Source organism: Cydia splendana, chromosome Z, assembly GCF_910591565.1.
Source record: "Cydia splendana chromosome Z, ilCydSple1.2, whole genome shotgun sequence".
Classification (NCBI taxonomy): domain Eukaryota; kingdom Metazoa; phylum Arthropoda; class Insecta; order Lepidoptera; family Tortricidae; genus Cydia; species Cydia splendana.
In genome coordinates this window covers 48504620-48522324 of record NC_085987.1, presented here as the reverse complement: position 1 = coordinate 48522324, position 17705 = coordinate 48504620, and the positions used below count along the sequence as shown (strand labels likewise).

The 17705-nt window shown below is 36.5% G+C and overlaps 1 protein-coding gene and 3 long non-coding RNA genes across 4 annotated transcripts in view; 3 read left to right on the top strand and 1 right to left on the bottom strand.

The window, feature by feature from the left end:
- The window catches only part of LOC134804155 (uncharacterized), a 431198-nt gene that overhangs the window by 216256 nt on the left and 197237 nt on the right, over nt 1-17705 (top strand). The window lies entirely within an intron of this gene.
- LOC134804161 (uncharacterized) overlaps nt 1-17705 on the top strand; it is a 292314-nt gene that overhangs the window by 93004 nt on the left and 181605 nt on the right. The window lies entirely within an intron of this gene.
- LOC134804044 (importin-7) overlaps nt 1-17705 on the top strand; it is a 48248-nt gene that overhangs the window by 4220 nt on the left and 26323 nt on the right. The window contains exon 2 of the mRNA XM_063776922.1: nt 11375-11926. Within this exon, the coding sequence (XP_063632992.1) occupies nt 11375-11926 (552 nt within the window). The remainder of the gene's footprint in view (nt 1-11374; nt 11927-17705) is intronic.
- On the bottom strand, nt 9045-16222 carry LOC134804168 (uncharacterized). The gene is made up of 2 exons (XR_010146089.1): nt 15762-16222; nt 9045-9256 (listed from the first exon to the last, which is right to left on the bottom strand). It is a non-coding gene; the product is annotated as an uncharacterized LOC134804168 (long non-coding RNA).

Here is a 17705-nt window from a genome sequence, read left to right as displayed (position 1 = left end):
CTAAAAAAAGGCTCACAGGGCTCGAGTCTTTTGGATCACTAGTTCCCACGGAATCAAAATACCACCAGAACTCCGCGCTCACGAAAGTTTTCAGCAGCGGCCGCCGCGCCGCCCGCGTAACACGAACTTATACTTATACTTATACTCTGGCCATAAATAAATTATACTCTGGCAAACAAAAAGGCGATAAATTTTATTAATGTGGACGTGAAGCCTACATTTTAATTTCGCACCTATTTCTAGTAGCACAGAATAAATAATAGTAATACTACCGTACAGAAAGGACACTTCCTACAAAACCGAAGTTTGACAGTGATTCAGGGACGAAATTATGCTATCTCTTTCTTATGTATGGCAGTATCCCTTTCGGCTATTTAGGGTTGTCATAATTCAAGTCATTATCTTATCTGTGGTCGTGCACGCAAAAGGACGTCAAGTGGTGCTAAGCCTAATAATTGCTCGGAGCAATGCTGAGCCGAGCGGAGCCGAGTTTGCCCGAAGTCAGGAGTGTCTCCCCACTGATATTGGTGTTCCACACTAGTTTCTTCGGTGGGGTAGCCTTTCCATGACCTCAAGGTTCGCATAGGTATGTGGACAACTTCATGTTATTGCTTTATCGCCTAAGACTACGCTACTTCATCGTCATCACCGTCATCGTCTCAGCCTATATACGTCCCACTGCTGGGCACAGGCCTCCTCTCATGCGCGAGAGGGCTTGGGCTACTACGCTACTTAATAGGTGTCAATGTTGACCAGATACACTAGAAAGTAGAAAGGCTTTTTATGTTGGACAAATAAATAATTTTGTATTTTTAAGGCGCGGTGTGTAGTAAAATGCGCTTTTTTGTCACCATATTTACAGACTTTTACAAGGATTTCATGCATTATTTTCTAGTATGTATAACTTCAGTCCTTGAACTACGTTATTGCTTGTCAGGAACACGACGGCTCATAATTTTCTCGATAAAATCTTAAGTTGAAAACATGCCTAACACTGTCTTTATTTCCTTATGTTAGAAGTACTACGACGAAAATGTTTATGAAACTTACTTCAGTCGATAGCTTTTAAGTAAATCTTCATTATTGCTTGTCCTTTTATCGAAACGTTAATGTTTTCATTCATCATTTGATGAATTCAACATTTTGCTTACTAAATTACACCCTACGCGGCAATACCTTGCGCCCATTCCTCACGCCAGTACGCTCGTGACCACTGTCGGCGTCGGACCTATGCTAGTTTAGCGGACGTTTCATAAAATGGGTAATCACAGTATAAATATGCAAATATGTTATACACACAATGTTTTTCAACATGCTTACGAAGAAAAGCAAAATAATTCTTAAATACGGTGACATTTCAGACATTCGTCCGTCATATTGTCATTTTATAACAAGTTGGGCAGCAAAGGCACACACCCATCTAACCAATCCGGAATTCAGTCACGATTGATAAATTGTGTAAACATATTTTAAAAGGCTATAAAATTAATCAAATTGAATGGCAACCGGGTTTTTTAACCTAATTAGACCCCGCTGAATCCGAATTTGCCGGTTGCTTGATCGAATTCTTGACCGGAAGTGAGATATTTGATATTAAAGGACCCTTTTTTTAGTTTTTCGTAAATAACTCTTAAACGGTGGCGCATAGCAAAACATATTCTATTACATAATCTGCATAAAATTGCCTACAAGAAAGATTTAGTACAATTTTTTGCTAGGATCAATATTCAAAGAGATATTAACGCGGGAAATTCAATTATAATCACTTCTAAGGTCCCTTTTTTTAGTTTTTCGTAAATAACTCGTAAACGGTGGCCAATATCAAAAAATGTTGTAAAACGTTAATAATCTACACAAAATTTTGTACAAAAAAGATTCAGTACACTTTTCGCAGGGATCAATATTTAAAAAGATAATAAAGAAGGAAAGTTAATTATAATAAATTCTAAGGTTCCTTGTTTGTATTTTTTCGTTAATAATTTGAAAAGTACGACTCACTGCAAAAAAAATCTTATACATAAATAACAACTTACCCGCTGCTTTGTCTTTTTAGGGTTCCGTACCCAAAGGGTAAAACGGGACCCTATTACTAAGACTTCGCTGTCCGTCCGTCCGTCCGTCCGTCCGTCCGTCTATCACCAGGCTGTATCTCACGAACCGTGATAGCTAGACAGTTGAAATTTTCACAGATGATGTATTTCTGTTGCCGCTATAACAACAAATACTAAAAACAGAATAAAATAAATATTTAAGTGGGGCTCCCATACAGCAAACGTGATTTTTGACCAAAGTTAAGCAACGTCGGGCGTGGTCAGTACTTGGATGGGTGACCGTTTTCTTTTTGCATTTTTTTTCGTTTTTTTTTGCATTATGGTACGGAACCCTTCGTGCGCGAGTCCGACTCGCACTTGTCCGGTTTTTTTTAATATTGATCCTAGCGAAAAGTGTCCTACATGTTTCTTGTAGGAAATTTTATGTTTATTATTTATGTATAAGATTTTTTTTGCTATGAGTCATACTTTTCAAATTATTAACGAAAAAATAAAAACAAGGAACCTTAGAATTTAATATAATTAACTTTCTCTCTTTATTATCTTTTTAAATATTGATCCCTGCTAAAAGTGTATATTAAGTATGGTTATCTGGACACCACAAGGTATAACTGTGCCAATTTTCAAAATTATACGAATTATTTCCGCAGATTTTTCTTATTTTCTTGTGCTATTAACTAACTCGAATGTCGAAGTAGAAGTGTTTTTTGTCATTACAATCTTTAAATGCTTGACTTTTACTCGTCAATTCAAAATTAGCAAAATAGTAAGTATTACAGTTAGAGTTATAAATTGTTATAATTCTTTCTTGTGAAGACAGCTAATTTTATGTACTTATTGGAGCTATGCATAACTCAATAGTCCCACAAATTATCAATTATCTTAGCTTTGCTAGTATTCTTCCTTATTTTCACTACCTACTTGCCCGAAATTGACTGCTAGAGTTAGACCAAGTCTGCAACGATTTTGATAGCATAGGCAGTGCAAGTATTATTCATAATTTCATAGAAGATTGACGTTTAAAATAACACGTGCACTGCGTGTGCAATCAAAATCGTTGCAGATTTTTCTGGGTCTATTACATTTTTAATGTCTATTAGTAAGTACTATTTTTTGTCTCATAATAATTTGGTATCATTTGATTAGATTCTCAGTTTGTCGCGGTATACACTTATTTTGCATATAATTAATAATTATTTACACTCACCGTCTTACCTACCATTTTTAATTTCATTAAGTACTCAAGAAATTCGAATTTGCTAATAAATCTTATTCAATATTAATTGCCGGAATAAATCCCGGACCTGACAATTCAGAATACCGATGTCGTCAGAATAAGGACGTAGACGTGCTGCGCGGGAATGGTGCGGTGCGCCGCGCGGGGCGCCCGCCTGCCCGTTCTACCACGCGTCTGCTTCACCCCCTTGAAAACGTAAAACTCGAGTATAAGAGCGCCTTAAATAGTTGTCATAAAAAAAATGTTTCGAATTTAGCCCCACCATTACAAATCGGCGTTGTTTTTACATTATAAAATTTATAAATATATGAAAATTAGAAAAAATAACCAATAAAAATCTTTTTATTGCTTCATGTACAGTCGCCATCAGATATATCGGAGCGGCCAAGGTAATCAAAACCACCTGAACACGCACTCTAACGCCTTGACAATAGAGGCGTGTTCAGATATTTGTGAACACCTCGGCCGCTCCGATATATCTGATGGCGACTGTACATTTGAAACGTTGTCAATCACAGTTTATGTTAATGTCATGTTAGACTGGTCTTGCGACAAATCCTTCAATTCTATTTTATCTTAGCAGCGGTTCCAAACCTGAGAATGTTTCTCATGCCCCTGAATCCAGAAGTGGGTAACCTAGGATCTAAATTCTGAAGACTTGTTGTAACGATTGAACAAAAAAACTGGCATAATAGTTGTTGAGCAAGCTGTAGAAAAAAGGTTGGGAACCTCTGCGTTGTAATTTGCTAAAGCTACACGGGCGATGAGTCTTTAGGTCTTTACGGACAACAGTAGGGTAAAATACCCTTTTATTGGGCTCACTCGTTGACCGTTTTTTGGCGTCTAAATCGTAGAGCTTGCTCATAGTAATTAGAAGTGCCAAATATAGGTAGTATGTTTAGGTGTATGTTTTAGTTATATCCCGGTTTATTTTATATATATTTATATGTGACGTCCCACGGTCAAAGGTACCTTATGGCGGGTATGGAGTTATGCATACCCCAGTAATCTACAATAAATAAGCTATCGATAACACAAAAGATCAACCTTCTAGGTTGCGTAGTTACAGAGATATGATTTTTTGAAAATAATGTTGTGAAATTAGCAACTTTACGATAGAGAAGTTTTAAGTTTAGCCGCCTAAAAAACTATGTTCCTGAAGTAAGTTACATAGTTGACTACAAATAATAATACCTTATATATGTGAGATTAAAAAAATATTGCGACTTGTTCTGTAATGCAAATAGAAACTTTTGATATCGACTGATTTATGTGTATACTAGCCAATCTCTTGAAAATAAAGTTTTATTTCATTTTCACGATTGATTGCAATGAGCTCTCAAGATTTAAATTCTATCTATTAGAAAACGACACTGACAGACAGTTTAAGCAAAAAACAATACCGATTTAGAGGTGAAAATGTATTTTCTGACTTTTTCATATAAAATCACAAAATTGAATATTTTTACTTTTAATGTGACACACAATCAATTTTTCTGAGCACATATGAAAGAAATTCTGTCATTCAAATGAAATAAATCCTAAAACCCCAACTAAATACTATATTTAACCCCTTATGCCACTTTAAACTTACATAACAATAACAGTATTTGCTCCATACATTTACGAAAAGGTACCTTATGGAAATAAATCTAATAATACATCACTACAAAATATCAATCATATTACAGTTTATCTTTTATGAATAGAAAATATTAATTTACATTAAACTGCCCCAAATTTAATTAGTTCTTCGTCATAATAATCTTAAAAAAGACCAATAATTTGTATGTAATGAAAAGGTACCTTGTGATTAAGTTACATGATGAGGCATGATGATAATGGAACAGTTAGGATAAACTAATAATATTTTGGGGTTAAGATGGTATAAATCGTCTATTTCTTATCAATAATATATTTCGGTTGCTATTGAAGATAAGCGGCATTGAGGTTCAATGACCTCAGATATTCCATAAGGCGTCGGGTATTGGCATTTTTCAGCAAACCAATGGCTGATTTACTGCATGCGACCAAACCAAATGAAGATTATTCTAGTTAAGAAAGACTTCACGAGAGTAACTTTGGTATAATAGCAGGCTACTTGGATTTGTGATGTCGGTCTATGTACGGTTATAATATTTGCGAGGCGCCCCAACCAGAACTGAAATTATCAAATTAGTTTTGCAGAATGCTAATACAGTTCTCTACCAAACTTCTTTTCCCGTATTGACTAGTTTTTTTGGGAATTTTCAATCTTTTTTCCATAAGGTACCTTTTCTACTAAACTCTGAGACGACATTACTAGGCTTATAACTAACTTATAACAAAAATAAAAACAGGTAAACAAACGTTACGCATTAAGGTTTCAGATCACACAATAAAAAAAAATTGAGTATTTTTTCACCTCTTTACAAAACATTTCATATCTCCGAAACTAGAAACCCTCATAAGGTACCTTTTCCCGTGGAACGTCACATATGTATGTCTATTTGTATTTCGTATATGTGTATGTTTATTCAATGTAATTGTGTGTGTGAACGTAGGCTCCATAATGTTTTTGCAACACCTACTTTTTCGATTATTTCTCTGTTTCCGCTACCCAAAGGTTGTCTGGAAGAGATCGCTCTTTAGCGATAAGACCGCCTGTTGTCTGCCTCTACATTTAGCCGATTGTTCTTTTCTTTTGTATCTTTTTACTGAGGTGTGCCAATAAAGAGTATTCTATCTATCTATCTATGTTTAGGCAGTATTTCACTAAATAAATATTGCCTGTGTAACTTGCCTTGAAGTTCATAGTCTGCTCGAGATACTGAAAACGGTGAAAAATAGAGATACTACTCCTAAAAATACGTGTGATACGTCATTAGATTCGTCATGATGCCTAGAAAAATGTATTCGAAGCGTGTATTAGCATACAAAAAATATCAAAAGTTATAAGCATAAAAAGGAGGAAAAAAGTAGATATTTTATTTCCCCAATATCTCAAAAAGTATTAATATTTAAGAAACGAAAATTAATATTATTAAAGAGGAGGATATTTTCAATAAAACATTCCAAACTTGCAGAACTGTATCTCCATTATTTATACTTCTTATTCAACGCTGAACACAGCCCTCCGCGCCTCATTTTCGGGGAACGCGCGCGGCGTGAAAAAGTGATTACGTAACATTAAATGTAATTTTAAAGGTATTAAATACTCATTGAAAAATTTCATGTAATTATGGTGTATTTATAATATAACAGCAAATGTACTACTTGTAGAAATTTATCTTAAAATTATTTTTTCAACAAGGTAGGCAATAGGGAATATTAGGCAAAGCTCTGCGTAAGTGCACCAATAGCACATACAGTAAACAAACCTCATTGACATCATCAATGACACATCATGCGTCACTAGGTCAATCACATGGCCTACCGTGAAACACGACAATCGAAAGTTCGGTTTCTGCCTCTCTTATCATTATCACTCTTGCTTATTCGATCGATAGAGACGCAGATAAAGAAAGGATGATGTTCCACTCCCGTGGGGAGATTTAAGACTATCATGACCGGACTGGACCAAACGCTGGAGTTTCATTACAAGTCATGTCAGATTCATGATAATGTCGGGGCCGTAATACAAGTTTGGCCCAACACTCGCTAAACATGGGTGGTATATTGTTAGGCTCCAAACATGAAATGAAAGTCCCGATAGTTATTAGAAATTCACGGACACTTCACAGAACATTATAAAAGCGGATTTTCTCTACGATTTTGAGGTTAGGAATTCTTCCTTGTATCGGGCCATGTTAAATATTATTATGCCTTATTACAAGGAAAAAAGGTGCCGTAAATAGTGTAAACATATCGATGATATTGAGCGTTTAAAGGCTGTCAAGGAACAAAAATCGAATGAGTTGGTATTAGGTTAATATATTTATTTAAATAAAATAATATATTTAATACGACTTCCGTAAATGAATAAGACATAGCATGCGAACCGGAATAGACTATAATAACATTTAATAACTAGAGCTGTTTTATAGTAAAAATTGTTATAGCATCAAATGTAAAACCAATCACTTAAGTAAACATATTTACTTCAATCCCAGATAGAGAAGAAATACAGTACCTAACAATCACAGGATTGTTATAATGAATTCGAAAAGTAACTCATTACAAAAAAGAATGTTTCAAAAACAAATGTTTGCCTAAAAGGCACTTAATAATAAACTTAATTTATTTGAAAGAAATTAGAATTCGTATTTTGTAGGTTTATCATATAGGTAATAAAAAAAAAGTTAGATATATATTTTTCCCTTTATTTTAATGTATTTTTAAGTTTTAACCTATTTTCGTGTTATTCATATTCATACCCTGATATCAAATAAGGTTTTATTAAAAAAGTTAATCAATTTTAAAGAAGTAAAAAACGACTTCAGTGGGGAAAGCCGGTGAAAGCTAAATCAAATAAATATGTAATAATTAATATGAAAACACAATCCATAGCGACTCTATTCGTTCCATATTCGTTCGCTATTCACTTTTGACGTAAGTCATTTGGGTATGTTACAATTAAAGTCATTGGAATAAAAAGTTTTTACTGTATCGCAGTTCTTTTTGCAATTTTGATACTTAGTGCTTATAACAGTATGTCGTTAGTGGTATGAATGTTTTTCTTTGAAGTGAGCGTTATTAGCAGTTATTAGCATCAACAGGATCATCGTAGAATAAGTATTTTGCTGCCATACTTTTTTGTTTGGCTCTGGACGTCCATTTATGAAATGTCATTGATTTCTATGTAATGGCGTGGAATGTGTTGATTTGGTTTAATTACTCTTTTACTTATTTTCTTTACTAAGAAGTGTCCGTTGGAATCTAATATATGTATGAGATTGTAAGAAATATGATTAAATTTATCGTATATAGCATGCTTATCGAATCGTAGGCCAAATTCGGCATGTTCCATTCGATTTTCGCGTTTCGCCGTAGGCCACCTGTAAACAAACCGCCTTGGTGCTTCAATGTCATAGTGAAAACTTGCCAAAAAGCGGCCAACAGCGAGTTGGACTCGCTCATGAAGGGTTCCGTAGCAGCAAGTAACATAATAAAATTGCGGTTTACGATTTATAATGTATTAAAAAAAACTACTTACAATAGTTCGTTTTTTTAGCATTAGAAAGAACTTGAAAGAAGGTAAGCGATCTTGACAAGTCTTTTAATTGAAAAACGCTTTTTAAAAATCAGTAACTATTACTTATGAAAGCAGAAGAATATAAATGATCGTATTAGATTCATAATTGTTACATATTTGCCGTAACTTATTTTAAAAATGTGTTTTTTAATTAAAAGACACATCAAGAATAAGAATATTATAAGAATAATTATATTATATTATTATATTTATTATTAGAAGAATTCTTCCTGTTATGTTCGTGTTATGAAATGTCACTATTAGTACTATGTTAGATTATAGCAAGATAGATTTAGGATACATACATATAGGTAAATTTATATGTTCTTAATGATAACTTAACTTGTCACTTAATAATTCGTGTACCTATTTAGCTTAAGATTAGTTTAGAGCGCACCGCCAACAAACTGTCTCACAGTTTGGCGAAACATTAGATTAAGGTACTAAATATTGTATTTTTTCTGTTAAATTTTCAATAAAAAAAAAAAAAAAAAAAGATTGTTTACCTTATTTATAATGCTAAAAAAACGAACTATAGATCTCGTTCAAACCAATTTTCGGTAGAAGTTTGCATGGTAATGTATAATGTACATCATATATTTTTTTTAGTTTTATCATTCTCTTATTTTAGAAGTTACAGGGGGGGGGGACACACATTTTACCACTTTGGAAGTGTCTCTCGCGCAAACTATTCAGCTTAGAAAAAAAATGATATTAGAAACCTCAATATCATTTTAGAAGACCTATCCATATATACACCACACGTATGGGTTTGATGAAAAAAAAGTTTCAGTTCTAAGTATGAGGAACCCTCAAAATTTACTGTTTTTTTTTTCTATTTTTGTGTGAAAATCTTAATGCGGTTCACAGAATACATCTACTTACCAAGCTTCAACAGTATAGTTCTTATAGTTTCGGAAAAAAATGGCTGTGACATACACGGACAGACAGACAGACATGACGAATCCAAAAGGGTTCCGTTTTTTGCCATTTGGCTACGGAACCCTAAAAACAATACATTTTGGGGGCTCCCCATACTTATTTGTAGAACTGAAACTCAAATTTTTTTTGAAATGAAACCTTCTGAAGCGGCGCTTTGCACTTTTTGAGGTGGGGAAAAAATGATAAACTCGAGACAGCGTAACGCGTAAGGCGTCTCTCCTCTCTTTCTACCGCGCGGCGAAAATGTATGCCTGAGCCTGCTGTTTCATTTAGGCGGCGCAGTGCGCTTGCGTGATGTGTGACGGACAATGTCATTGTTTTTTTATTTAAATGACATCTAGTGAGATTCCCTCAAACTGGTAGTATAGTGTAAATAACATTATTTGCGGTATTTGACACATTATGACTGACGTATATAGAGATGTAACTAACGCAAATCGATTGTCACAGCAAGCGATTACGATTGGATGGCACGTAGACTGAGGTATCGAATTGTGACGTATAATGAATTTTTATTTGAGATTTAAATAAAGCTAGAATTATATGGTTTTCCCGCAAGCTACCGGTCGGTCGGTGTATTTAATACACCGACCGAGTAGGTCGCACCCATTGTCAAAATTGAAACTAACTGGGGATCTATTTTAAAGTTTATTTATGTTATTTCTGTGTCAAATTTGTTGTCTGTTAAGTGACGATAAATATATCCATATTTGCAGTTAATTATCCACCTTTTCCTTATTTTTATTAAAAGAAAAATGAAAAATTCATATCGATTTACTTAGACGACTACCGATTCATAACGGTGGTGTCCGGCCAACCCTAAAATTAAAAAAAAAAGACGTAGAACGTAAACGTTCGCAGTGCAGTTGTTTTCCTTTGTGATTTCGATGTGCAAAACATTTTACGTAGTATTGCTGTTGTGAGTGACAGACGTCAAATACCGCAAATAATGTTATTTACACTATAATATACCTAACTGTAGTACCAGTAGTACTGACAGTGATGTGCTTAGGGGTTTCAAGTAATGCGACGATACAACGCTAGATGGCGTTAACACTATATGTTATTAATATTTTGAGTTACAATGTCGTTGAGTTTTCACTTCTGTCGGCACTCCCGGAGTGCAAGCCGTTGTTTTTTTTATCAAATCCATACGTGTGGGCTATCTATGGATAGGTCTTCAAAAATGATATTGAGGTTTCTACTATCATTTTTTTCTAAACTGAATAGTTTGCGCGAGAGACGATAGAGAGAGAGAGAGGTTATCAATTCGATCGTGTTTTTTTGTATGCTTGTTACCGCAGATCTCCGTCATTTCTGAATTGATAAGAAAATTATTATTGTTTATATAGTTCGAGATTGGTCCCATTTTTGATTCAATACAATTCTGATAATGGGATTCATGAGGAATTTAGGCAACTCCTCAAATCTTATAGGCATACACATTTTTGTTAAAGTCAAGTTTGATGATGCAATGCATGAGGAACAAGTCTTGATGGATTTAGACCTTGAAAGAAAACCGACTTAAAAAGGATAAAATAAGATATTATCCCTTTTATATGCGATAGAAACTGATGTTTGAAGCCAGTGCCGACCCAAAATTATCTTAAAATACATATTCAAAATTACATCTTGTCATATAAATGTAGTATGACATCAGCAGTGTTTTACCGAGGTTTTACCCCGTCTTTAAGTTCAAATATACGGTTCACTATTTTATTTTGTCATTTTTTGTATTGCCGTGTGTATTTAAAATCTAATCTCCAATTTAAATTTAATCCTAGTAAAAATACTCATGGTTATGCCATAAACTCTATATCATAAGATAGGGGTCAGATAGTGTTTTTCTACCTAAACATTAAAACCCCCCTGGAGGATGGCGAAGCTTATAAGCCTCAGTAAAAAAGTCTATTCAGTCCAATCAACAACGCCATTAATGATTTCAACATTAACCAAAACAATCCCTTTCAGATCCACAAAATAATCGGTTTCGCGCCGACCCTGCTCCAAGTGGTGATGATGAACGACGTGGCCATCCCAGTGCGGCAGGCGGGCGTCGTCTACCTCAAGAACCTCGTCACCTCCGGCTGGCAAGAGAAGGAGCCCGAGGACAACGAGCCCCTCCCCTTCTCCATCCACGAACAGGACCAGGCCATGATCAGAGACAGCATAGTAGACGCCATCGCCCAAGCGCCCGACATTATCCGAGTGCAACTATGCGTCTGCCTAAAAACTATAATCAAACACGACTTCCCAACTCGCTGGACTCAAGTCGTCGACAAGATTCATATATATTTACAAAACCCAGAACCTAATGGGTGGATGGGGGCGCTCCTATGTTTGTACCAGCTTATAAAGAACTATGAATACCAGTTGGCAGAGAAACGGGTGCCGTTGATCGAGGCGATGAATTTGTTGCTGCCGATGCTGTACAACTTGATAGTGACGCTGCAGCCCGACCAGTCGGCGGAGTCGGTGCTCATTCAGAAACAAATCCTCAAGTGCTTCTATGGACTGATTAAGGTGGGTTTGTTTTTAACTAAAAGAGTCGGGCGTAGCCCGACGTACGCTGTACGCGTTCCAAAGCCGGGCGCCTTCGGCGCCCTCATACTAAAAGAGTCGGGCGTAGCCCGACGTACGAGGCACTTTGTACGCGTTCCAAAGACGGGCGCCTTAGGCGCCCTCATACTAAAAGCGTCGGGCGTAGCCCGACGTACGACCTCGCTGTACGCGTTTCAAAGCCGGGCGCCGAAGGCGCCCTAATACATACTAAACGAGTCGGGCGTAGCCCGACGTACGAGGCGCGCTGTACGCTTTCCAAAGCTCCATGCCAAAGGAGTCGGGCGTAGCCCAATATATGCGGCGCTCTGCGTGCATTTCTGTACTGAGGAGTTGAGGATGCCCTCGCAAAAGTAATATAAAGTGACTTTAAATAGTAACGAAATCATGTCCCCAAAATTAATTAAATAAAAAATAAGTTCAAAAACTAAAACCCAGTACTGCAAATCGCGCTGGATAGGATAGCCGTGGTCGTAAATGCCACTTTACCTTAAAATTTATAATCGTGGCATACGATACGACCACGGCGATCCTTTGAATCTCTGTAAATATAATATAAAAAAAATAGTAAATTATATTACGTTGTATTTTTTTTATAAAAAAAATGATAACTTTTATTATATTTCCTGTTTGATAAATTCAGATAAGAATTCTATCTTGTTTCTTAGTTTTTAGAGCGCGATTTGCAGTAGTCTGGTTTTAGTTTTTGAACTTATTTTTTATTTTCGTAATGGAAATACCTACTATAGACCATAAACTGAAATAAATAGTGACCAAGCCCTCCAAGCAGTGGCCTAGGCCAGAAACGGTGGCGTATACAGCTTATTATGAGGTTAAGTGAGCCACTGCTCGAGCTGAACTGTTCACATAAAAACACAAATCAAAATTTTTACACCTTATAAAAAAAAGTCCCCCGCCGCATATGTCTGTTTGTGTGTGTGTGTGTTCGCGATAAACTCAAAAACTACTGAACCGATTTTCATGCGGTGGTCACCTATCAATAGAGTGATTCTTGAGGAAGGTTTATGTGTATACTTTTTTACGGTTTTGTGTAACTCGTGCGAAGCCGGGGCGGGTCGCTAGTGCACAATAAAATAATTTTATATGTTAGTCGGTAGTTGGTAGTTGAATGGAAACACTAGGATCACTTAAACTGTAAAAGCAAGGTATTTTTTCGCAGTCTTATCGATTTGTATAATAGTCCTTGTCAGGCCGTGACCCGTGGCCTCGTGATGCTAGGACTTATTTACCAATAAGGGCTCATTTAGACGGCGCGGCGCGGGGACGGGACGTCGGTACGTCTCGTCGGGAGTTTAGGTACGTGCGTTGAACTGATCAAATACCGCAATGCAATAAAAAAACTAGCATGTGAGTTCTCGCGTTTTGGTTTAATTATACCTACCTTAATTTCGTTATATACCCATTTAACCAAATTCCAAGAAACGGAATAGTGTCAAAATGCCTGAATCACAGCAGAATGCCTATTTCTTTCACAATACGCCACATTCTCAAAATGTCTAAACATCAAACTGACGTGGTGACGCAGTATCTACAGTCAAGTGTGAAAATATATGGGTGCACTCATCATACTCAAAAATATGTCCCATAGTTCTTATATCAGTGAATTAAGAACTATGGGACATATTTTTGAGTAAGTTGTAGGCACCCATATTTTTACAGTTGATTGTAGGTACCTAAGACTCAAATTACCTACATTCATTATTGCTGTGTTAGACTAATCCTATATTATCGTCTTTATTTCCAGCGGACCATTAAATATTTATAATATGACTTAAGTTTAAGAATCCACATAAGACATGTTTGGAGTTAGACCAAGATAAGTCTGCAACAATTTTGATAGCACACGCATTTATTTTTAACCGCCTTCAAAAAAAGGAGGAGGTTATCATTGATCAAAACGGAACTCTTTAACGATGCATAGTTCTTTGGTGATTTGTCCTCTTGGTTAAGTTTACTAAGCCAGTAAGATTTATAAAAAAAAACATTTTTATCAAGGTTTAGTCTGATGATGGATTCCATGAGGGATTGACGGAACTCCTTAAATCTTATAAGCATAAAAACGCTACTCTTTAACGATGCATAGTTCACTGCGGCGATTTGTCCTCTTCGTTAAGTTTACTAGACCAGTAAGATTTATAAAAAACATTTTTATCAAGGTTTAGTCTGAAGATGGATTCCATGAGGGATTGACGGAACTCCTTAAATCTTATAAGCATACAAACGCTACTCTTTAACGATGCATAGTTCACTGCGGCGATTTGTCCTCTTCGTTAAGTTTACTAGACCAGTAAGATTTATAAAAAACATTTTTATCAAGGTTTAGTCTGAAGATGGATTCCATGAGGGATTGACGGAACTCCTTAAATCTTATAAGCATACAAACGCTACTCTTTAACGATGCATAGTTCACTGCGGCGATTTGTCCTCTTCGTTAAGTTTACTAGACCAGTAAGATTTACTAAGAACATTTCTATCAAGGTTTAGTCTGATACATTCTGATACATTTTTGTATTTTCATCAACAAACTAACCATTTACAATTAAAAAGTGCCATTTGATAAAGCGGAACTGCTGATGAAGACCAGAACGGAACTCTTTAACGATGCATAGTTCATTGTGGCGATTTATCCTCCTTTTTGAAGTCAATTTTACTTTTTTTTTAAGATTACTTATAAACGTCAAAGTTCAAGTTCAACGCGGATGCGGATATTTAAAGACTCACATCCGCGGATGCGGATGTCGAGATTAGGTACTTATAAAACGTCAAATATTATATTTTAGTATTTTTTATTTAAAAAAAGGAAACATTTAGTATTTGAGCAAGAATATAGGTGGTGCGTTATAGTTAATAAACAGTAAATTGGCCGACTTTTCTGGATCTAGACGATTTCGTTATAGGTAATGACGAAATTACCTAGCACATACGCCGCCGCTAAGACGTTCCTGTACCGACTTGTTCGACATCCGCATCCGCATTAAGCTCCGCATCGATTTTATGCGGATGCGGATTTATTTTTAAATATGCGGAAGTTCCGCGGTCGCATATGCTTATATTCGCAACATCCCTGATTATGACGTACAAAAAAACACTTGCACTTGCCTGTGCTATCAAAATCGTTGTAGACTTGTCTTGGTTTAACTCTAAACTTAATATCTTTAAAAAAGCGGCCAAGTCCGAGCCGGACTCGTCCATGAAGGGTTCCGTAGCAGCAAGGGCCCTTACGCACTAGCGGTTGGCCGCTTAGGCGGTTCGTTAAGCGGCTGGACCGCTCGACGTCTTCGGTCCATTAACAAAATGGACGCCGTCGTACCTCGTGTTATATATTTGTACTACCTAAAACAACGAAAGAAAAATATAAATAAAATATACTGGATTCATCCTTTACTAGAAACGCAACGAATTTGGTCAGTTCGTAAGTTGTTTTCAAGAATTGAAGACACACGAAGATAAATTAGAAAAATAATCTAGGTACGTATTTTATTTTTAATTATCTATAAATGATTATATATCTACATGCTAAATAATATTTACTCATTGGCGGCTCGCCGCACCCTGAACCGCCAGTGCGTATAGACAAGTTGGCGGCCAGCCGCGAAGCGGGCCGCAGCTCTTCATTCAACCGCCGCGGTTTACATTTTGTGGCGGTTAAGTGCGTACGATCACAAGCGGTTGCATATTAAATTGTAAAAGCGCCTGGCCGCGCGGTTAGCCGCCCCCGCGGTTGACCGCTAGTGCGTAAGGGCCCCAAGCCCCCAAGTAACATAAAATTGCGGTTTACGATTTATGACGTATTAAAAAAAACTACTTACTAGATCTCGTTCAAACCAATTTTCGGTGGACGTCTGCATGGTAATGTACATCATATATTTTTTTTAGTTTTATCATTCTCTTATTTTAGAAGTTCGAGGGGGGACACGACACATTTTACCACTTTGGAAGTGTCTCTCGCGCAAACTATTCATTTTTGAAGACCTATCCATAGATAGCCCACACGTATGGGTTTGATGAAAAAAAAATTGAGTTTCTTTTCCCCTCCAGTATGGGGAACCCCCAAAATTTATTGTTTTTTTTTTCTATTTTTGTGTGAAAATCTTAATGCGGTTCACAGAATACATCTACTTAAATACCAAGTTTCAAACAGTATAGTTCTTATAGTTTCGGAAAAAAATGGCTGTGACATACGGACGGACAGACAGACATGATGAATCCATAAGGGTTCCGTTTTTTGCCATTTGGCTACGGAACCATGACAATACGATATCTGTAGAAACGTACTTTTTTAACATTTGTAGTTACGTCATTATGACATTCGGCCATTTTCAAAACATACAATTTGACATTTAGTCATTTTTGGGACTAAATTGTTTTAAGATTTAGGACGATATTTAGTTGGTGCCTTCGAGCAACACGGAAGGGAGGCGGCATTCGCACTATTTCCCCTCTGCCGAGGTACAAGATTAGCGCGTCAATCTAATCTAGCGCGGGTAATAAAACTAGTTGCACTTGGATTTTTTACTAGACCGAGTCCAGACGCGCGCGTGAACACTGCTGCACAAAAATGCCTGTTTGCTCGGTTTTTTGTTATAAAAAGAGGTCGAGGACATCAAATTTACAAAAAGAAAGTGTTACATTTCACATGTAATATTTTTTTTACATATCATACGTTTAATTACATTCAAACACAATTATTATATTTTAGTCTCATGTAATTGTTGGATTTATCGATTTTGCTCGCTCAGTACAAATTGCGGATCGGTCGAGCGACAAATCCGACTTCTCATCTCTCAGAATACAATAACATACTTCAAAGAAAATGTGTTAGTGTGCGTGTTGTGACACTTGTCACTCGTCCGTACACAAAAAGAGATCGAGGTTTGCAAGATTTGTCTTTAACGTGTGTCATTTTCTATGTATTTGTGTCGTCATTAATAGTCATTATAGATTGGATTTTGTATGGAAGTGTGTGAGAAGTGCGACTGTGTGCACCTTTCCCCCCGCGAAAAATGGCAGAAAGATTTGTACGGTGAGATATCGCTTGGGCCCCTCCCTTCCGATGTGTCGGAAGCCGGTGTTGCTCGAAGGTTGGTGCAATGAAACCGAAGCGTTCTCGCACCGTCTAAAAGTGCCCTAACTCCAATACCACGCTGTCAGTCGTTTTAATAATGAGTCACCGGGTGCCTAGCGACCGCTTGAGTCTAGAATAGGGAGTATTACGCAAAACTCTGAGTAGAGGGCGTCACTAGACTAATCACGTGGCCTACCGTGAAACACGACTCGTTGCCTATTCGATCAATAAAGAGGCAGATAAAGAAATTTTGCGTTTCGCGGTAGGCCTCCTGTAAACAAACTGCCTTGATGCATCAATGTCATGGTGAAAACTTGTCAAAAAACTGTTTAAGGCCTAGTATGTATAACTCTATGGTTTACTAAACAAATTAGTGCTGCACTCTGGCGGCAGAACATTGCAGTAATACTATTATTGGAAATGCGATTTTCAGCCTGACGTGTTTGTGAATGGCCTTACTCAAATGATTACAAATTGAATTCTATGTATGGCCTAAAAGGTTTTTTTTTTACGTGACTTAAGGTGCGTTTACCTATGCGTCTTTCCAGTAGACAATTTAAAATAAATGGACTCTAAAAAGCAGTGCTTTAAAGCCTTATTTTCGTAATTTAACCCATAAGGCATGTTTAAATGTACTCCTTAAAATTTGTGTGATGA